This window comes from Sorghum bicolor, chromosome 5 (genome assembly GCF_000003195.3).
Source record: "Sorghum bicolor cultivar BTx623 chromosome 5, Sorghum_bicolor_NCBIv3, whole genome shotgun sequence".
NCBI lineage: Eukaryota > Viridiplantae > Streptophyta > Magnoliopsida > Poales > Poaceae > Sorghum > Sorghum bicolor.
In genome coordinates, this window is record NC_012874.2 from 902,874 (window position 1) to 925,953 (window position 23,080).

The 23,080-nt window shown below is 44.5% G+C and overlaps 2 protein-coding genes and 1 pseudogene across 2 annotated transcripts; 1 reads left to right on the forward strand and 2 right to left on the reverse strand.

Annotated features, from left to right (window-relative positions):
- Positions 7,079-8,571, reverse strand: LOC110435620 (annotated as a pseudogene).
- On the reverse strand, positions 12,300-13,348 carry LOC110435735. Its single transcript, XM_021461708.1, has 2 exons — positions 12,982-13,348; positions 12,300-12,872 (listed from the first exon to the last, which is right to left on the reverse strand). Exons 1-2 carry the CDS (start codon positions 13,247-13,249, stop codon positions 12,523-12,525), a joined length of 618 nt encoding a protein of 205 aa, XP_021317383.1. The 5' UTR covers positions 13,250-13,348; the 3' UTR covers positions 12,300-12,522.
- Positions 20,178-22,949, forward strand: LOC8079997 (predicted GPI-anchored protein 58). The gene is made up of 4 exons (XM_002448842.2): positions 20,178-20,919; positions 21,037-21,217; positions 22,074-22,128; positions 22,491-22,949. The coding sequence occupies exons 1-4, from the start codon at positions 20,433-20,435 to the stop codon at positions 22,608-22,610; spliced, it is 843 nt and encodes a 280-aa protein (XP_002448887.1). The 5' UTR covers positions 20,178-20,432; the 3' UTR covers positions 22,611-22,949.

A 23,080-nucleotide genomic window follows, 5' to 3' on the forward strand; every position in this document is an offset into this window, starting at 1 on the left:
GTTTAGGGCATGGTGTGGAGCCCATGGCTGTTCCTAGTGTGCTTGTTTCAGGTAACGGTTAGGGTTTTCGAAGCACAAAAGGCCTGCACTCTTGTATCTTCAATCCCCATCATTGTTCATGATTTCGTTGTAAGTTGTCACATTTCGATGACGAGCAGTCTGCTCACACTCCGAGGCGAGGCAGCACAAAGGCTAAGCTCAGTGAAGCCCATTTTATTTGCAAATCATTTGTAGTCCTTCATGAACTCCTCTATCCACCCTAAAAGATGGATGCCATTATGAATTTAGCACGGCACTGCATTCTAAACTGCAATGGACAAAACAAACCTAATTCATTGTTTTTTGTATTGCAGCTCTCCTACCGAATTCCCTAGACTGGCACCTTCGTCGACAGCTTCCAGCTCACCGCCGGAAGCTGCACGATACAAGCTGCGTCCCCGGCTCATCAAACGCGCAAGGAAGGCAAGTATATACTCTCTTGCTCACTACACAATGCCTTTTACTTTGTTCACATGTATGCTTGGTTCAGTGCCCTCATTTTGCATAGCCCCAATCTATATTAGCACTTGCATGTTCCGACAGATGTCACGCGCACAGTGGAATGATGAGGAGACAAGGCTCTTGCTGACATTGTGCCTTCAAGAGAAGGACAAATTGAACTTCAGTTATCTTGGGCTGACTAATACTGGGTGGTCCAACGTTTACACCTACTTCCCTCACTATGATAAGAAGCAATGCAACAACAAACTCTATGCCCTAAAAAGCACATATGTCAAATGGAAAGCAAGCCAGAAAGCCACTGGTCTCGGTAGGGAACCACGCACAGGTGACATTGCTGCAGAACCTGAGTATTGGGACACACAGTACGGTTCCCAGCCTCAGGGAGAGGTATGTGTGCTCACATTTTCAGCTCTACATAGTTTGGTTCCATACTCCCATGTCTTGTACACAGGAAGTACTTACAGTACTGTTCGATTTGTTTCCAGGATCCAAGCTCACCAGTTCCAACACGTGGAAAGGCACCAAAGTTCCTGGCTCTACTTGAAGCATTGTACGGTGACCGTAACAGGAACACAGGCATTTTTATGTCAGCCGGGGGGCATCGGGATGCAATCCCTCCGCCAGTTTTCCCGCCTGGACTCTCAACCAACAATTCTAGGTCTAAGAGGCCCTCTAGAGAGCATGGTGCAACTAGCCCGGTGAAGAAGAAATCTTGTGACATGGGGGAGTACATGGCCCGTATTTCTGAAAGCATTGCTGCTAGGAGCAGTTCTCGTGATCGAGAACGGACCCGAGAACAAGCTGAGGTCGATGAAGCAATGAAGCTTTTACGAGATGATGGAGTGCCAGGATGTTCAACTATGTTTTTCGTTGCATTGGAGCTGTTCAAGAACTCAGTGTACCGTAGGGAATTCAAGAATTTGCTGAATGCACAAGAGCGTCATGCGTGGCTCGCATGGCATGTCAATGGGAACCCCAAGTAGTGATCGGGTGCCTCATTCAGTGCAGTGCACACCGGATGACATTTCCATGTCTTGTATCGTTTTCCATTTGTGTTGTGCACACCTCGGATGACATTTCCATGTCTTGTATCGTTTTCCATTTGCGCTTGTTTGCATCTTGTATTGATTTGTGTTTTTTCGGCTACATGCATGTACTGCCCTATGGGCTGACTTGAGGCTGTAATTTTTTTTCACTGAGCTACTTGTGCAAAGCAGTTTTGCTTTGCTCTATAATTCTGTTGTATGTTATGGTCAATTTCATAACTGATTTCTGTGGTTTTTGTGTTTTTGTTAATGTAATTTGCTTGTGCTTTGGTACAATATCTGCGGCTGACCTGTTTAATTGCAATGAGTGCAGGGTCTTGCTGTGGACAACAGTGTATGGTCGTGCACTTGTTACGGACTGCGTGAATCGTGGATATCTCTTCGATTAGTAAGGTACGTATAGTGGCATTTTTAATTTGTGTTCTAGGTTCAGTGCCAACACTAGATAATAGAACTGCATATTGGTGGTATGTTTAATTGTGGTAATATTTGCCTTGCACTGCACTTTCTTTTGATGTCTTCATATTTTGTTCATGCTATGCTTCTCCTTGTTTCATTTGTTCATGTAGCAGTGTTTCCGTATGTAATATTTCAATGCGTACTGTCTGATGTAGGGTGGTGTTGTCATGGACCAAAGTGAGGACAGTGATAATTCTAGTGAGAATAGTTTCAACGAGATGGTGACAGTAGGAACGGGTGTAGCATATTGTTACTGGGCCACGATGCAAGCACACCCACAAGTCAGCCGACAGTTGGGTCAGCCGGACATCACCGGTCGACAATGGGTGCACAACGTGTTGCAAAATCAGCATAGGTGCTATAACAACTTTCGCATGCTGCCTGAGAACTTTGAACGGTTGCATAGCTTATTAACGACTTGGTATGGTCTATCATCCACTAGAAACATTGATTCACGTGAAGCATTAGGCCTATTTCTTTGGGCATGTGGGACGAATCAATGTCAGAGGCAAATGAATGAAAGGTTCATGAGGGGATTGAGCTCATGTTCCAAAATTTTTATGGTAGTTCTGAATGCCATGACTGGGTTTGCAAATGATGTGATTAGGCCAAGGGACTACAATTATGGTGAAGTCCCACATGAGTTGTTAGAGTACACACCCTTTTTTGATGGCTGCATAGGAGCTATGGATGGAACTCACATATTAGTGTCAGTTGATGATGGAGTTCGTTTGGACCACATAAATAGATATGGTGTGACTACCCAAAATGTTGTTGCTGTTTGTGACTTCAACATGATGTTCACCTACATTGGCGCGGGGACAGAGGGTTCGGCGCATGACATGCGCGTGAAAAAGAAGGCAGAGGAGGATCCCGCTTTCCCCATCCCACCAGACGGTATGGCTACCTTAGTTGTCGCGTTGGGTGTAGTAATGTAATGGTTTTGTGTTCTGCATTTGCTTACTGATTGGGAATTTTTGTGTATGCAGGACGGTACTACTTGGTGGATTCTGGGTATGCACTTGGGCCGGGCTACATGCCGCCGTATCCGCAGAAGAGGTTTCGGGCCAAGGACTTCAAGAATCTTGGTCCGCAAGACGCGGAGGAGTTGTTCAACCGGCACCATGCGGGGTTGCGCAGTGTTATTGAAAGGTCTTTTGGGGTCGCAAAATCAAAGTGGAGGATGCTCAAAAGCATACCGCACTATCCAGGAACTAAACAAACACAGATAATTCTGGTTTTGTTTGCACTGCACAACTACGTGCGTGGGCTGGAGGGAAAGCATCGTGTGGGGAGGCGTAGGCAAGCACCAGACCTTGGCCCTTCAAGTAAAGTGACAGCAATGGCATTAAGTGACCCAAATGATATGGAACAAGTGAGGGATTGGATTACTTACGGCCTAGGTCTGCTTGGGAAGACAGGTAAGTGAAACCAATTCCGTTAGTCATTATGTAGTCAACTGATTTAGTTGTTTTGGGTGCTCATTAGGCCTTGACAAAATGCAGATTTCCAGTCGGATGAGTAGCAGCCGATGGCAGGAAGAAGGACAAGTTAGTAGGTGCATTTTGACCAATTGTCCTTCGTGTTGTTCTTGGTTAAGTACCGGATAATGGGTACAACTTTTGAATTGTGGAGCCACCTCACCAATTAGGAGTAGTGCTTTATATGTGAATTGCATATGAGCGATGATGCATTAATGCAATAACTCCTAGCAGGCCAGGTTGTGGCTCAGATGGGATATATGTAAGAACTGGAGTATTGTGATTTGTGTTGTACTGCTGACAATCTTTGTTTATGGTGTTTGGCATATATGCAAATGAACTGGTGTATTATTTGAATTTCAATGTGTGTCAGTCCTGTTAGTTTTTGAATTCGAATGGCTGCTGCTGTTGCTGACTTTTTGGCTGGTGGTTGCACTGGTCAGGCAGCAGCATTCAGCCATGTTTACCATAAACTTTTCCCTTAGGCTTCGTTTGGATAGACTTGGATCTGCGTTGATTGCAGACGGTTTGTTGATAGGGTGGATGACTCACAGACTCTCTGTTGGTTTATGTATACGTCTATTTGCTACAAGCAATTAAGTCGCGCAATACTACGTATTCACTACTTAGTCGCAAGCTATATATGGTTGAGCATCAAGTAGTATAGAACATAGTTATTAGGACCGGACCGGACATTGAACCGGTAAGGTCAACACACCACGCCATGGAAAAATAAACATGTGATCGGTGGCTAGGTGCATTATTTATGATCGCACCCCCCTCTAAATTTCTCTAGATCCGTCACTGCAGGCGGGCGGACCAATGACAGGGGCAGTAGTCCACCAACTAGCAGCCTAGCACCACGCCACACAGCACAGCCGCACCACACGCCCTCTTACAAACCAAAGCGGTTCGAACTGTAAAAAACCGGCCGGTTTAACCTGTTTTTACCGGTTCAATTGCACAGACGATCTTTTAAGTGTACCGGACTGGTAGAGACTCTGGTTCGGTCTTTTACCGGTCCGACCGCCTGTTGCCATGACGTTAATAATTGGGTATGTCGTCATAGCTTAGCTTAAAGAAATGCCAACATAGCTTAAAGAAAATAATATCGATTAACATTTTGTTTTTGAAAGTAATTACTTATAAGAAAATCAAAGAAACAAAATGAGATTAGAAAGTGTTGCTTAACGTACCTATAATAATTTTACAAAAGTAAAATATACTTTTAAAATACGTGTTTACATATTCTTTAAACATAAATAAACAAATATAAGTGAAATTGCCTGTGAAAGACATTACAAAAAATAGTGCGAAGAGAGTTTATGTATTTAGGCTTGTGGAACTTTTATAGAAAACAAATCAAGAAATGGGTAGAATAAAAAGTGTTGCAGAAACATTAATTATGAAAATATATAATTAGTGAGTAAATTAAAAGAGTAATGATGTACCTACTTAATCTTTTTAAAAATGTAAATGATTAAATATTAGTAAAATGGATGAAGAATGTCGCAAAATATAAAATAGAAAAATAGTTAACAACAAAATAATGGATGTAGGGGTGTTAAAACTGAAAATACACTGTAGCATTTTGTTTTATTTGATAATTATTGTCCAATCGTGGAGTAATTAGGCTCAAAAGATTTGTATAGTAAATTATTCTCTACTACATGTAAATAGTATATTTTTGTATTCCATGCATCCCTATTTGGTTGCTCTTGTTAAAGTTTACTGCCCGTCACATTCAATGTTTAGACACATGCGTTGAGTACTAATATAGACTTTTTACGAAATTAAAAACACATGCATGGCCGCCCCTGTCATCGAGCACACCAGCCTTCTACATCCCCGCAATGAAGACAGACCCTCACAGTCTCTACCCAATTCGACAAAGAGTCTTGAAGTTTCATCTATCTTGTTCATGATCTTTTGGTGAAGCTTCACAGTGCCACCACAACAGCAAATTGGAGCTATCAGTTTAGTTGAAGATAGAGGACTGCAGGTTGGAAATAGTGCCGTCTCAATTGGATTTTTTTCCTCAATCGTGGTTCAAGACAGAGGACCCTCGGCTGGATATATTCCATGGCCAAGGTGCTAATTCATTCGCCCTACCTCGATCTTTCCTCGCGCGTCCACCCCTGCCGTTTTTTAGGAAAAAAAAGAACATTATCTGTTCCCCCCCTTCCGACGGGCCGCGCGACCCTCTACGCCGTGCGGCGAATGAACTGAGCCGCGTAGCCGTCCCAGAAGTGCACCGCCCGCCTCCCCTGCATCTCGCCAGCATTGCCTGCCTCCCTGCCCCCTCGGCCCTCGCTGCCCCTCCCTGCGTTTCCGTGCGTGCGTGGTAGCGCACGCGCCCTCCTAGCCGTGCGTTTCCCACTCGCGGCAGCGACCGGAGCCCCTCCATCTAGGCTGCGCCGTCGTGCCCTACTGCGAGCTCGCCCGGGCCAGCGAGGTCGGCAGACACATCCCCATCATCTGCAGCGCCAGGACCAGCTCCGCCCGACAGCGACAATCCAAGTGCTTTCCAAATCCCGCTGGTCCTTTTTCTCCAACACGTGACAGTCCTTTTCAAGGTGAGTTCTTTTTGTCCGATCTGCTCACGTTTTTCGCTTTTGGTCGATTCCTTTTGCCCCCTCATAATTTAGTGTTCAATTATTCCCGATCTGTTGTTGCTTTGCAACCCCAAGTCTTTTTCTTTGCAAAATCCATCAGCTAGGGTTTGCGCTCAGGATGCAGGTGGGGCGGGTCGTTAACGCTACCCACCAGCCGGCCCCGCAAAATTTATGGTTCGCGGTGACCATGCCCCAGCTGCAAGTTGTTTGCGGCCTAAACGTTGTTTAGCTGCAAAGCCCACTGGATATTGTTTGTAGCCCGCACAGAACCCGCAAAACCCGCAAGAAAGGCCTATCCTTGTTTATCCCTATCGCAACTCCCGGTGTTGTCGGTGTCGGCCTCCCGTGCTTCTCCTTGTGCCTGTACAGCTATATTCCGCAGATAAAATTGCGGGCCTTGCATCCATGGCAGGCGTTGGAGACATGGCTAGAGTGGAGGAAGAGTAGTAGGCAGGAGAGGATGGGAACAACATGGCAGATCCTACCATCCTAGCGCTTGCTGCTTGCTTTTGCAAGATGCAGACGCCTAGTCAGGAGTGTAGCTTTCTCATCCACCATGTGGCTGGCAACCAAAGCGCTATTATAGACGTAGTTATGCACCTTGCGGATCTCTGCGGGACTAACGTTTGCTGCCGCAAAGCCCGCGAAACTTTGCTACCCACGTAATTTAGTTTGCGGACAGCCACAAACCCGCAGGCATTTGCTTGCGACGGGCTTTGTGGGTTTGCGGTTGGCCACAACCCGCCCCGCCTGCATCATTAGTTTGCGCTAGTGGCTACTATTGAAAATTGGGTGTACATGCTATATATACATTATAGAACCAAACCATCGTGTCATATGTAAATCTAAGTGATTATTTGCTAAAGCTCACAACGGCTTATGAACTATTGTGAGCTATTTTTTTTTTGCAAGCACCCTTTTCTAACACCTTTGAAAAATGGACTTAACTCTACTGATGTACACGTCATTATTACCTCTAAAGAAGCTTTGACCCTGAATTATCTTGCAACTTGCCAGTGTTCGAGTATCGCAACAGAACTCTAGAAATTGGATAAGGGCACTCAAAAAATCTCACAATGTTCTGAAATCCCCTCTCTCCATGCAAGTCCTTTGGTGAACTCATGGTTGAGATCTGTGTTTCCTTCATCAATATAACTATAAGCTGCTGGCACAATTTTTTTTTTTTTGAGAACACGCGAAGGCGTGATATTCATTAAGTGGAGAGAGTGATAATACCCGGTAATAAACAGGTTACCGAGTTACAGAGCAGAACACAACCAGAAGTTTAGTTAACAAATTAGACAAGATTACATAGTGAGCCAAATTTGCTTCAAGGCCACAGAGCAGCCTAGACCCGAGCAAGCCTAGCCCCCAGAGGAATGTATCCAGTTCAGTGGAAAGTTGTACTTGATCTAGCATGTCACAGAGACCTGCGAACTCAACCAGTAGCTGCATAGTGATTGCTCCCTGGATGTGGCAGACCCAAGCAAACTCATGTAGTGCCTCCGCCACTGTTGCCTTCCTCTTTCTTGCCTTAACAGTTTGAAACACATTGGGCGCCAACGTTTGTATACTAGACCTTTTTAGCCACAGGTCTGTCCAGAAGAAAGTTGATTGGCCGTTCTCCAGGTGGAAAACAGTTGCCGCCTGGAACAGCGCTAGCACGACGCCCTCTTTGGTAGTCGGCGGTTGACCGTTCAGACGGTCTCGCCAGACCCAGCGCACGCGCAGCGCGATTCCCACCCTCCTGCGGTCAGTGACGCCCAGACCACCAAGCTACTTGGGCCTGCAGACGCTTGGCCAGGCAACCTTGCATCGCCCGCCCTGCACATTGTCTGCCCCTGCCCACATGAACGCCCTGCGTAGCTTGTAAATGGCGTTGATTGCCCACGGCGACAGGCATAGCGCGATGGACTGGGATTGTCAAGAGTGTTGCTTTGACGAGCGCAATTCTCCTAGCCACATTAAGCATCAGCTGCTGGCACAATAATACTCCTATACCAGCATTGACTGATAAACTAGCATATATTATAAGTAATCACTCACGGAGTGATGGTTTGATGCTAGGTTTGAAAATCAACAGAGGGCCACATCTTATAACTCGCATATATGGTCATCCCAGCAGTATTAGAACAACTAATAACTGCAGATATAAGGAAATTGAAAAACACTTGATGCTGTGATGCTCCCACACAGTTGCCTATCTGCACTTGAACAGAAGTAGTTAATGAATAAACAAGTGAAGTAACAATCATCAAAAAGTACTAACGCATCAGAATTCAGTTATCATACTTATAGCTGGGCAATTATGATCCATGTTCACCACACGCATTTTACAAGATCGGCAGTGTTGTGCTCTGTGGGCTTTGGTTTATTACAGTATGTACAAAAGGTATAGGTCAACACAGCTAGCTTGTGATTTTCAATACAGCCAGCACAGCTGTTACCATGCAGTGAAAGATACCACATGTCAGATCATGAAATATGCAGCAATGCAAGAAGTGAGTGACTTTAAATCAACCCCGTTCCCATATGCAAAGTTTTAATAGTCGAAATCTTTTATCACATCGAATATAATAGGAAAAAGTTAAGGACTTTTTTCTGACTTAATAACTAAATACGTATTTCACTTGTTACCTCCAATGAAGTAATAGATAATTCTACCCAACTTAACTAAATGGATGCCTCATGGTTATTTGGGAGTACCATAATGAAGGCCATTATTATTTCTAGTAATGTCATAATTGAACTTTTTATTTTCCACTTGAACATTGGTAACAACTTCTCTGAAATTGTTTTGTTCCTGTAACTGAAATTTTTTGAGGCTCTTGATTTTCCTTCTAAATAATTGGAAAAGACATTTTTTATAAAAAGGCTCCAATAGTCTCTTTAGCTATAGGGTACAAAGATATATGAAGCATTTTTGTTATCCAAATAACTCTCTGAATGATGATTTAGAGAGTTAACTTAATAAAAGTTCTCGAAGATGCTGTAATTTTTGTTGCTTTATTTATAGTTATAGTACTAATCTAAACAATTATGTTTACTGCAAGTCATTGTTGTTAGTTGACAAATTAACGCTGGTTCTGCCCCTGCCTTTTCGTATATCTTGCACCTTATCTCTTATGCGTGCACGCCTTTTCTTTGCAGTATGGTTCGCAAGAGGATTTGCCGTGGTGATGAGGATGTTGCTTTGCCACCTCCCAAGCGTGGGCAGCGGCTTGCTGCAGTGACATCGAGTGGCAGACGCAAGGTGCTAGCTGGTCGTGGCAAGGCTCGTGTCCGCAAGCATGCTCCTGATTTAGATTTGCCCAATGAGAATCTTGAGTTTGTTCAGGTGACCGACAACCTGTACATTAAAGAAGCGTTGCGGCGCAGCCCTTATGATGTTCACCCACCTAAACCTAAGGACTACACCCGGAACTATAGTGGACAAGTTTTTGCTCAAAGGTTTGTCTGTCCTGATGAGGTTGATGTTGTTGAGTTTCTTGATCCTCGGTTTGCAACTCCTTTTCAGCTGGACTACTACAATTCTGTTATTCGATCTAAAGTTCAGCCAGTGGTAGAGCAGAAGTGCATCGATTGGAACTATTGTGCTCGCATTGATGATCCCGAAATGACCAAGGCTCTTGCTATTTTGGAGAGGCACAACTTCAAGAACATCATGACTATGCAATATCCATGGAACAATGAGATCATTGCTCAATTTTTTGCAACCGTTTGGTACGAGGATCCTACAGATACGGACCATGGTTGTGTGCACTTTCGCACACAGGGTCAGAAGTATTCTGTTTCTTATCCTAGGTTTGCTCAAATTCTTGGATTTGACCTTGATGACTTTGAGAAGCCATGGCTTGATTGCTCACCTAGTCGTAACATTGATATATCTTTTGCTTACTATACGGGTGCCACCATGGAAGAATTTTATACCCTCAAGAAAATGAGAAAGGTTTATCGCTACATTAATTTGTTGGTTAGGCAAACTGTGGTCCCCAAGATTGGTGGTGCTTCAGAAATCCTATCTACTATGGGTCCTTTCTTGGCTGCTCTCAAGGAGGATAACGAAGACTCCTTCAGTGCTTTTGGTTTCATTTTGAAGCAGATTCAGCTGACCTCTTGGGATGCTAAAAGGTCTTGTTCTCATGCTCCATATATAATGAAGATGATTGAGATAGTCAGTAAGAAGGAGTTTGTCAAAGAGATGCGCCATGAGGTGTATCATCCTGTGCGGATTGATGAGACGGCACCGAGGAGGGGCCGCAAGCCACGACAATCTGAGCCTTTGCCTTCTGTAGACACTACCTCCAATGCAGCAGCTACTACTCAGGCCGACCAGGGTCTTGTCATGAGGGCTCTTCGATCTGTGTTTGGGATGTGCATGGCCATCCATGAGGCTAACAGAGAACACCAGCGCACCGTCGAGGAGGAGCTCCACCGTGCTGAGGTTCAGCGAAAGGCGATAGCAGTGCAGGCTGGTGTGCCCCTGTCTCCGGTTCACTCTCTTCCTCCAGCTCCTCCACAGCCCGCTTGGTTCCACCCACAGTTTCAGCAGTCTTTTGTGCAGCCCCAGTCCTCGTCCGGTGCACACCAGGGTGTAGCTGCTAGCTCGTCCTCTGGATGGGCTGATGCTACCTATGGGTTAGCAAGTTACTTCTTCGACCCTGCGTTCGACACTCTCTTCCCCGCGAGCGGCCCTTCGGACTTTGGCAACCAGGATACCGATGGGATCCAAGAGGACGACAATGTTGCTGATGACAAGTGAGGCATGTTCTTTGCCGACATATTTTTTTTTTGGCTCTTGACGCCACAGGGGAAGAACTTTTGTGATCGTCTCTTTTATCGAAGATATTTATGTATGGACCTTGGACTCCTTTCTATTTATATTCCAGTTATGTAAGTCTATTGTGATGAACTATGTGTGATTGTTAGTTCGAACTTAATGGTTGTAAGGACATGTTACGGTGCTTGGTTAGTATCACTTTTTATGGTTTAAGTCTTCCATTTTTTTTCATTGCATGATATTCGTGTCATATGCATCAAGATTATTGTTTGTGCCACTCACCCATGAAGGCATGTATAGATGTGGAGCACATTTAGTAAAATTGTGCATGTGGCCTTTTATGCCAAGTTGTTAGTAATTTAAAATATATATGGACAAGTTTAGCGAGAGCTTTTCATATACGTGGTTTTATACTTATTGTTGATTTATTGTATCGTCTTCAACAGTAGCCATCCAATTGGGTGCTTTTTTTTGTTTTTTCCCTCTATCTGTTTGTATGAATTAAGTTAATTTATTGAGAAAATTTGCTAGTCTACATAAAACATGCACATACGTCTTTTGCGGCAAAACCTTAAAAAAGATGACTTTCTTTCTAAAAGAAATTAAAACGGCCCAATTAATATTGTCGAGCCACATCGGCTTAACAGGCCAATTTTTCGGACGGCCAAACGGCCCAGCTAGAATCACCAAGGGGAACTTCAGAATCCATAGTTACAGACGTGTGTTGACAATAAGCGTCTGTACTGAACTACAGACGCTTGTACATGGCGCGCGTCTGTAACAAGGAAAATCACAGACACGTTTTAAAACAGTAACAGTAGCAGGCGTCTGTAACAAGCTATTACAGACGCGTGTTAACCTCCAGTTATGCAATCGCGCGTCTGTGATTTCCTTTTTTTACATAGTGTTGGAAAAAGCACCGCAATTACGAGTGACGAGAGACGGCCACCGCCATCAGGCGGTAATCAGGTAGGGACGTTGAGAATGAGAGATAGACGAGACTAGGGCGAGGTGTGGTGTCATCAGCCGGTGCCGCATCGAGCCGAGTTCAATCGCAAGCCAGCGCTAGACGCGGAGTCAGCCATATGTACTCGTCCACGCGTCGTAATTTTAGTGGAAGTCCGCACAACGCCGGGTGAGGACGATCCGCACCTATTTTTTTTTCCCCCTTTTTTTAGGGGTCTTTGGAGAGTTTTAACGTCCATGTCACGTGATGCGTCATGCGTGCTTCGTGCTCCCCCAGACACGGGACGGGACACTGGACACCTACTCCCCTCCATCCCATACCATAATACTACGTACAAGTAAATATGGGGTACATACTGGTTGATATTTTGAATTTTCCAACTTTAAATATTTATATCTTCAAAAAAATTAATTATAAAAATATATTCAGCGATTTAGCTAATAACATTAATTATGCATCACAACTATTAATATTTTGTTATATATATTTAGTTAAAGTTAAAAATATATGTCTTCTTAAGAAGTGAGAATCTATACCTTTCTATAAAAAGGTAAAATTTCAGTCTGCCAGATTTTTGTCCCCTCATATCCACCGTTTTTGTTCGTCACTTGCCGATTAAGAGTAGGGTAAAATAAAGCAGCTACATTCTTCTTCTTCATTGGTATGTTATATCTTATGGCGACGACGACGAGGAGGAGGAGATTGGTATCTTATTGGGCTGGTGCTTGGGTTTGGGGATAGTAATCTTGAGCCAGCCTTTGGACACCATCATCGCCCCGACATTCTTGTCGTCGTAGCCGGGCGGCATGAGCAGGCGGACGTCCAGCGAACTCGCCCGCCACTCGTCGTTGATGTCGCCCGTGTACTTGACGACCAGGAGCACGTGGTCCGTTGTTGAAACCTCCAGTTTATCCTGGGTCAGTTCTCCTACCTCCAGCTCCAGGATGATGAGGTCCTTGTCCTTGTCTTCTGAGATTCTCCAGTTGGTGCCCGCTAATGTAGTTGTAGGCCGGTACACCAGAGCTTAATTTCATTTCATTCCAAAAACAATTTATTATTACTTTAATTAATTACTAGCAGTATATGTATAGGATAGGACAATGATAATAGGTAATTAAATTGGAGTAATTACCAGTGGGGTCGATGTGGTACGAGTACTTATTTAGCGCATGGCACGCGAAGACAGCAGCTCGCCGGGACCGGGACTCCACCTGCAGCTTGCATGATGAGGAGGCCCAACGCAGAGCCTCTACTGACGACGAAGCCGCCGCCGGCGGCGGCTGTCTCCTGCGGAGCTGCTGCATGAGTGATCCGGCGCCGGGAGAGGATTTCCCCGGCGCTGGCGGCGCCGCCGCCCAGCTCATCAGGAGGGTGGTGCAGGAGCTCAACGACATCGCCATCTATATATCTATCACCGCTAGTACGTGCTTGCACTATGTGTTCTTTCTTGTGCACTCACTGCGGCTTTGCAGTGGCGATCGATGATGCATCATTGTAAATATGCATATGCATGCCTTATATAGAGGGCGTGTGGGCGACAAGTGCTGGGTAGCTTTGCTTCCCCAGCCAGTTCAGAATATATGTACTTATATAATTATTTATTAGTGACTGAGCAAGCTACCAGCTTTTATTATAAAAGCACTAGTATCGTGATGGTTAGCTTTGCTTTGTCAGTTTTTTAATTATAAAAGTAGTATATAATAAGCATATGTGTGATGGTTAGCTTTGCTTTGTCTGCCGGTTCAGAATATAAGCTTTTGGAGAATAGCCTCCTGAAACATTTGCCGTTGAAGTGTAAAATTCAGGGAATTACATCTCTGAACAACAGAGGATTTTACGCATCGAACTTGCATCAATCGATATTACTTTTTATTCAATTCCTGGAGCTGGAGCTGCACGTTGGTAGGATAGGATATTCGGCTGACAATTTGGCCCACGGTAGCTTACTACTGCGTTGCTCTCTGCCTCATGCTCTGCTTTTGCTTCTGCCTCATGCAACATGCATGCTTGGCTGCTTGCTTCCTATATGTATGGAAATCACATAAGGGAATTGCTCCAATACTCCTTCTCTAGAAAACTGCACACATCTCAAAGCACCCGATCTTCATTTATTAATTTTTTTCGTAATTATTGTAACTTGGGTCCCGAGTGGGCTCGGCCTGTCCATGCCTGGCCCTTTGCCCAGCCCAGAAACCCAGGTGCAGTCCCTTCCCTGATTCTCTGCTTCGGCGGCAGTTTTTTCTCGCGAGGTCGCGGCTCTGCATCTGCTTGTCTCCCGGCCACGCCGCGGCCGAATCCCTGCTTGCCGGCTTGTTTATATGCAAAAAGATTTTAAATTTCGCTACTGTAGCATTTTCGTTTGTTTATAGTAAATATTCTCCAATCATAGACTAACTAGGATTAAAAGATTCGTCTCGCGATTTACAGTTAAACTGTGTAATTAATTTTTATTTTCATATATATTTAATATTTTATGTATCTATATTCGATATGATAGAAAATCTTGAAAACTTTTTGGTTTTTAGGTGACCGAACTGTCGCCCTAGCGCTGTCGTGCTTCCCCACGAGCCCAGAAACCCAGGTATTAAGATCGAGTGGACGCCATTTAAGAATGGTGGACGCCAACCCCTCCTCCTACGAGGGTCATGGTCGCATGGTGGACGCCAACTCAGGCAACCCAGATGAGCCAGCATCTCCCTATAGTTTTTTTTATCTAAGGCTTTGTTTAGTTCACCCAAAAACAAAAAAAAAAGCTTTTCAAAATGTCCTGTCACATCAAATCTTACGGCACGTGCATGAAGCACTAAATATAAATAAAAACAAAAATTAATTGCACAATTTTTTTGTAAATCGCGAGATGAATCTTTTAAATCTAGTTACTTCATCTTTAGCACATGTGGGTGTAGTTATGACTAATTGTGAGCTAATTAGGCTTTATAAGATTCGTCTCGCGATTTACAACCAAACTATGCAATTAGTTTTTATTTTCGTATACATTTAATGCTCCATGTATATCTCCAAATATTCGATGTGATGGATGAAAAATTTTTGAACGAGGAACTAAACAAGGCCCAGTTTTCTATATACATTGGGTTCCTCAAATTGAATGGCGTTCCAACACAACAGGCAACCATTTTTTTACCTAAGTTTTCTATATACATTGGCTTCTTCATTCTTGTGGTCATGGACAATATCAAACATGAAATTTTCCCAGTATTGGATTCATTGTGTTTTCTACTAGATCACAACAGCTGAAATTCTTTAACGATGCATCGAATTAATAAGTTGGCTTTACTACTCCAACAGAAGGCAGTAGTCATTGTCGACCTGCCCTCTTTCCCGATGAGCTAGGCAAAGGGGGCGAGCATGGATACAGTGGCGGCAGCGGGGGCAGATGGAGATCGAGGCGTACGGATGCGGGGGCCGGGCGATGAGCAGATGCGGTCGCGGTGGCGGCGCGAAGGAAAAACAGGCGCCACAGGAAGTGAACCGTACCAGGCGGAGATCATGATCACGACTCTCTTTTGGGTTTCTCAGGTTGGGCACAGGGCCCGGCATGGATGGGCCGAGCCCATTTGGGCCCAGGTTAGAATTAATTACGAAAATGATTAATAAATAGATATTGTTTGCTTTGAGATATGTGTAATTTTTTAGACAAGGAGTATTGGAGCAGTTCCCATCACATAATTACAGCTAACTTTGAACAAGAATATCCCCGCTCCTAATTCTGTGAATGGATCCCTAGTTCATTGTTGGAAATTTATGTAAATCAGGCCTCATAATTGTGCTGTAACCTGGCTCATCCAGTGTGCATGCTGCAATGTTTCATTGACCACCTAGATGCGATATTGGTCACTCCCTCCCTTCTAAATTATAAAATCGCTCTGGTTTTTATTACTTTTCTATGCACATGCACCTAGATATATACATTATGTCTAGATACGTAATAAAAGTTACGTATCTGAAAAAGGTAGACTAATTTATAATTTAGAATGGGGGGAGTAGGTGCATAGAAAAGTTGGGACAAAAGAAAAGCATGCCAAAAAGTTCCATCCTTGACGGAGGGTATGCCTAAAATAAGGTCTGCAGCTGCTCTGTTAAAGTTTCATTTTCATCTTATTTTCCATAAGTGCATCTATTTTATGTTTCAAGAAAAATAAGTGCATCTATATATTTTGAAATTGTACGATACAACATATATGACACGGCCACCTTCAACGCCGCCAGTACTGCATTGTTATAGTGCGATTAGATCTGCGTATTCGTTATTCTTCTGCTCCTTAAGTTTCCATCATTGCCATTGATCACTGATAATTAGTGCCATGAGGTTTAACCATAGTATATCATGTTCAGTAATAAATATTTATTCGAGGCTACCGCACTCACTGAACAGTTCTGCTGACAGAAATGAAGGTTTGTATTCGCAAGTATACTGCTGTCTGTGAACCAACAAAATTACATTGTACTATAAAAAAGTGCACAAATAGGAGCATCACACACGATATTCATCAACTACATAGAAGCAAGTAAATTAACAAGTATTTAGATTACCAGGGATCACCGATTGGAGACACCTTGTCAGAGCATGGCGAGTGTCTCCCTGTGATTGTGGACTGGAGTCTACATGGTCACTGAGTGGAGAACAAATGAGACAGAGGCGGTGATGACAGTGAGCAGTAGGAGGGCCTTGAGCACGATGGCGAGGCAGGCGGCATGGGGTGGAGACACAGCTCTCATCGCTATCACCATCATCAGATAGAGCCCCAGAAGTACAGTGGAGAAGAAGAAGAAGGCAGCTGCGGTAACTGGCCCTACCATGTAGGAGTAGTATCCCAAGATCCCTGTTGCCAGGCCACCACAAGTGGCAATGGCATTTGATATGTCGAATAAATGGTTCAAGTAATCATTCTCTTGATCGCTGATGTCTCCCTGTGCATCGCCAGCAGCATCTGTGGTGAAGGAGGGCAAGACATACTTCTTTACTGAATGCTGAAAACTTTTGCTGAAGGAGGGCAACAACAACGATCAGGAACAGCACGGCGAGGATGGCCAAGGCATAGCATCCGTTGAACGGGAGAACGAGAAGGCACATCGCCAATTCTAGGAGGAACCATGAGATGCAGGCCAGGGCATTGCCCCAATCTGGCAGTTTTATGGCGAGTACTGAATTGATGATGATGAAGAACTGCTTGAGCTCCAGCTGCGCGCTCCCGAGAACGAGAACTCGAAGGAGGTCTCCTCCATGGCCATGGACGCCGCCAGTGCGCGGGTAGGTCTCGCGCTCCATGACGCATTGACGCCCCTGACAAGAAGGTCGTCGTGGAACACATACACACAAGCCATTGACACGTTGTGTCCTTCGCATGAAACAACCTGTTAACACAAGACGAAGGAAGGACAGGAGCTATTTAACGCAAGAAGAGGTATATATGAAGAAGAGAATACGAGGCTGTTCCAAGGGTAAACGCGTCTTTTCACGCTGGGGACAAGCAGGAGGAGAATTTGTCGGACCCTTGTTCCGAAATGTGGATTATGCCTGAAGACGCAAACGGAAGCAATGCTCCCGCTAGTATAAAATACTCCATATACCGACAGACTGCTGGCATAGTGATTATAGGCAATCGTGGGGTATGGCAAGGCTATGGTACACTTTTTACCTCCTACTACTAGAAGGTAATACTTCAAATAAATCTGAGCCATTAATTTTTTAGATTTTTAAAATTAATTAATTACTATAGAAAAACAAAAAAGAAATAATTATATTTTTAAATCTCTGCATGCACGGGAGAAACAGAAAGGCCCGCGGCGGCGTGCCCTTTCCTTGTTCATTGCACACACAGCCTGACCGATCCATGCATGCATGCGTATATCACCGTGAAAAGTTAGTAAGTTCATTGTGCTAACTCGAATAAATCATTTGAGTGAATTACAAAATACTATCTTTTGTTTTACCGTGGCGTTAGCACGGGCATACTACTAGTAAAATTAAGAAGGCCTTGAAATAAAATGAAAATTATAATAATTTTCTACGTTATCTTTCTACATAATTTTGCATGGGAACTCTGAACTATTTCTAACTAGAGATGAGCAACGGGCCGGCCCGGCACGGCCCGGCACGGGCCCGTGCTAGGCACGGCCCGAAAGGGCACGGGCCCGTATGGCCCGCGTGCCACCGGGCCGTGCCTGCACAGCCCATCGTGCCTGCCTGACGGCCCAGGCACGGCCCATGGGCCGATTTTCGTGCCGGGCCGGCCCGAAAGGCACGAGGCCCAATAGTGCTTCGGGCCGGCCCATGGCCCAATATATGAAAAACACCAAATTTAATACAGAATTTAACAAAGCATAAATACATTACATTCAAGTCACATACATTAATACTTCACAATTCACATAACACAATATACTCTCAGATCATATTTTACTTGTCAAAAGTCACAAGTTTCACAAGTCATAGAACCTGATACTTCAAGTTTCACAAATTTCATTATACCGTGCCGACACCGTGCCTGCTGTTAAAAGCGTGCCGTGCCGTGCCGTGCAGCGGGCCGAGGGGTCGGCCCAAGCACGGCACGCAACGTGCTTCGGGCCGGCCCGGGCCCAGTTAGGATCGGGCCGTGCCGTGCTCGGGCCGGGCCAAATGACCGTGCTTTGGGCCGTGCCTTTGGCCCGCGGGCTGCATGCTCAACTTTATTTCTAACCAAGCAAAATCTGTTTTAATATTTTTCTTTGTCTTTTACTATTTTCTTACCTATAACTGGTACCTTTTATTTTTCTTAATTTGTTATTATGTGTCTAATTTACTCCAGTCTCATGAGAAAAACGTCCTATGAGAAGCGGCTATGGTGTTCCTCTCGACTGCTTAAAACTTGCGATTTATTTTTTATGCAGCTCTTTTACAATACTATATGAGCAATTTTTTTTCCCTTTCTACTAAGAAAAATTAAAATAGAGAGTTGTTTTAAAAACTCGTGGAGATGCTCCTATAGAGTGTCCTCACCTGATAATCCCAACACATTAACTAACTCCATTTAAGCCCAATGCACTGTTTAAATTGGAGATGAAATTTTTTTGGGTGTCACATCGGATGTGTCGGAAGGATGTCGGGAGGGGTTTTTAGAAACTAATAAAAAACAAATTACATAGCTCATCTGGAAACTGCAAGACAAATCTATTAAGCATAATTAATATGTCATTAGCACATATGGGTTACTGTTAGCACTTAAGGCTAATCATGGACTAACTAGGCTTAAAAGATTCGTCTCGCGATTCTCAACCAAACTGTGTAATTAGTTTATTTTTTATTTATATTTTATGTTACATGCATGTGTCCAAAGATTCGATGAGATAGATGAAATTTTTTTTGGTGGGAAACTAAGGCCTTGTTTAGTTCACCCTCAAAACCAAAAAGTTTTCAAGATTCCCCATCACATCGAATCTTATGGCACATGCATGAAACATTAAATATAGACGAAAATAAAAACTAATTACACAGTTTAGCTGTAAATCACGAGACGAATCTTTTGATCCTAGTTAGTCCATGATTGGATAATGTTTGTCACAAACAAACGAAAGTGCTACAGTATCGAAAACTTTTCATATTTCAGAACTAAGAGCATCTCCAACAACTTGGTATTTCAACATGCTATCCTACCAAATTTGCTAAAAGCATAAAAATCCTCCTCCAACAACTCCTTATCTCAACTTGCTAAATTTCCCAAGTTGCTATCCAGTACTGCCGAGATTTGTCAAGTTGCTATCCCAAGTTGCTATCCCGAGCGCAACTTGTTGGAGACACATATTCTTTTACCAAGTGAGCGGGTCCCATATGTCATCCTCTATTTTTACCAAGTGAGAATAGCAACTTATTGGAGACACATCCTTTTTTCTTTTGCTAAACAAATTAGCAACTTGCTATAACTCAAGATTTGACAAGTGAATTTTACCAAGTTGTTGGAGATGCTCTAAGGTCTTGTTCAGATGCGAAAAAAATTTTAGATTTCGCTACTGTAGCACTTTCGTTTGTTTGTGACAAATATTGTTCAATTATAGACTAATTAGGATCAAAAGATTCGTCTCGTGATTTACAGGTAAACTGTGCAATTAGTTTTTATTTTCGTCTATATTTAATGTTTTATGTATGTGTCGAAAGATTTGATGTGACAGGAAATATTGAAAACTTTTTGGTTTTCGGGGTGAACTAAACAAGGCCTAAACAGGGCCTAGATTGTGGGCTGTTTTCTATGGATGAAAATTCTAGTCGGTGGAACAAACAACCGGGCCTAATAAAATAAGCCCAAAAAAAGCGTGAGGGTCACCAGCCCATTTCAGTCCAACAGGACACGGCATCCTTCTTCTCCAATCTTCCTGTCCCTCCCTGCAGAGCAAGTGCGATCCCCTTCGCCTTCACCTTCACCTTCGGGAACTCTCGCTGCTCCGCCTCGCATCGCACACGTTCCGTCGCTTCACTTCCCGTTTCCGCTCGTCCTCAACCAATCCTCACCGCCGTCTTCTCCTCCAAATCCACCGCAGCACACCCAAACCCACCCCCAACTCCCATTCCCCGCCACGCGGGGCGAGATCCCGATGAGGCGCTCCACCAGCGCCGCCGCGACGCCGTCGCCGGCCCCGGCGGCGCCGACGAGCCCGAAGCCAGGCGCCACCAAGCGGCAGCGGAAGGCGGCGCCGCTCGGCGACGTCACCAACCTCCTCCTCCTCCGCCCCGAGACCCCGACCCCGATCAAGCCTACAAGGACTGCACGCCGGCCCGTCCCCGCGTCGCCCTCCGACGCCTCCGCTGTCTCCTCCTCCTCCGCCTCGGTCACACCCGCGCTCAAGACGTCCGCCTCCGCGTCGCCCACGCCCGCGCCCGAGCCGCCGTCCTCCTCCGCCCCTGTCACGCCCGCGCCCCAACCGTCCTCCTCCGCCGCGGTCACGCCCGCGCCCAGGCCTCCCTCCACCGCCTCGGTCACGCCAGCGCCCGAGCCGTCCTCCGCCGCCACGGTCACGCCCGCCCCCGAGCCGTCGTCTGCCGCCACGGTCACGCCCGCGCCCAAACCGTCCTTCGCCGCCGGTTAGAGAATCTGCATCTCACATGCATCTGCGCTCGATTCGCCACAGCTGGGTGTGGTGGTGGCATCTTCGGTCATCATTGTGTACCGGGATTTCTAATGCTGCTCTTGCTTTGCAGCACTCGACGAGGAAGGGAGCGTGTTCGAATCGCCGACCATCTGCACGGTTTACGCGAGGCGCAGGACTACCGAGGTTGAGGCTGAGTTACGGAGCAACCCCACCAACACTAACAAGGGCAAGGAACCCGTCGGTGCTGCAGCCAGTTGCCCCCCTCTTGGGAAATCTACGAGGAACAGCAGGTGAGATAATCGTGATGTGTTCAATTAAGCCCCATTTTAGCGTCACCCTGGCTTTGCTATGTAATTGTTTGCGATTTGGACATGGTTAGTGTAGTGGCAGGTCTTTTTGTGGGTGTTAGAGACCTCTCTTGTACCTTGGACTAATTACCCCTGTTTTTGCCTAGTGTGAAAACCAGATAGCTGCAGTTAAATTTCAAAGACGTGCATTCGTAGTTGTTTGGGGCAGTCAAATCAGTTCATATTTGAAAGGGCAGAGTCATAACTTAACCTCTAAGTGTATATGATTTTGCATAATGCACATTCTCCCACTCACCTGAGAGAATTAATAAGTTGTTACTTGAAAAGGGCAGGACATTAGGATCACCGTCTGACACTCTTGACGTAGTGCTGTGTCGTGTATGCACGTTGCGTAATGTCAATGACCATTTATGTAGTGCAATGCTCAGTTCCAAGGCACTTGCTGGTAACAAAGAGTTTAGGCTCTGGAATCTGGATGTCCCACACTGAGATGAAATCTTTCCATCCTTGTTATTTTCAGATGATGGAATTGCTGTAATACAATATCTTAAACGTTTGTTGTAAACTGACATATAGTGATATAGATCAGAAGAGATTGTGTTGTGAGGTCTTTCACATTTCTGTTAGAAGAAGCACACCATACATCATATAGTGTCAAAACTTGCAAGCATAGGATATTCAGAATTCATGACTTCAGGGATCCTTTTGGTTCATCTTATTTCGTTGACATCTAATAGTTACAGTCTGAGTCCTTTTAGTTATCTTATTTCATTGACATCTAATAGTTACAGTCCGAGTGCATTTCATTTACTGAACCATTAAATTCACTTGTCTTCAGGAAAAAGGATACTCGGCCCATCTCTTCGTCAGCTCCTTGCCATGAAGCTAAAAAGGTAAGCATGACCGCAATCTGATTGCATCTCCTCATAATGATCCTGCCAAGTTCTCTGTTACCAGGGCTTGTTTCGTTGCTCTCTTTAGGGGTCTGCACAATGAGAGTACCATCACAAACTCATGATTTTTTTCCAAACTTTATCATGGATTCATGGGTTTGTATTTAATTTAACCAATAGAGCTGTGCCCGCAATAAAGTCTGTGATCTGCCAATGTTCTGCTATCCTTCTTTGCTTAAGTGCATCTATTCTGAAACATTTGTGCGAAACACCATATAACAATATGATGATACAAATGTTTTGAAGGCTGCAGTTTTATACAACAGTTTTAACTTTCTGATTGCTTATCATTTTGGGAACAGAAGCGGCCCCTTGCACCCAAGTTGCCAGAAGAATTTGTGAAGAAGCAAAAAGCATACTTTGCGGATGTGGATGCCTTTGAACTGGCAGAGGAAGAGGTATCAGAATCTGAGCTGGAGTGAAAACCGAGAGCTGAAGCTCCTCCTATCTTAGAATACGTGGCCTTTCATGTACATAAGTAGTTTACTAGAATTACTTTTACTTTTATGATGGCTAAGGTAAAGTTAGCAATGTATAGCTAGCTTTGTTTGTAACACAGGGGGCAAACCTACCGGTGTACCTTGGCGATCGCTGGACAACGACTCGGTATAGGCAACTACTAACGTTAGTATTGTGCAAACTAGTAGCTGTAGAATAGAACTGCAGTGTGGTGCAGAAGGTACTCTTTGGCATGTAGTTTTGCTTTAGCTTTAGGAATGGGTTGTTTCTATGCAAATGGCGTATTATGCCCTTGATCGAAATTACTCTTGATATTTTTTGACTAAAATAGAAATCAAATGATAGAGTATTAATAAAGGTCATAATTAAAATATAAATAATTAAAAGGGGCGACGCGCACAGGAAGAAATGAGGTTGCAGCGTTGGGAGGGGA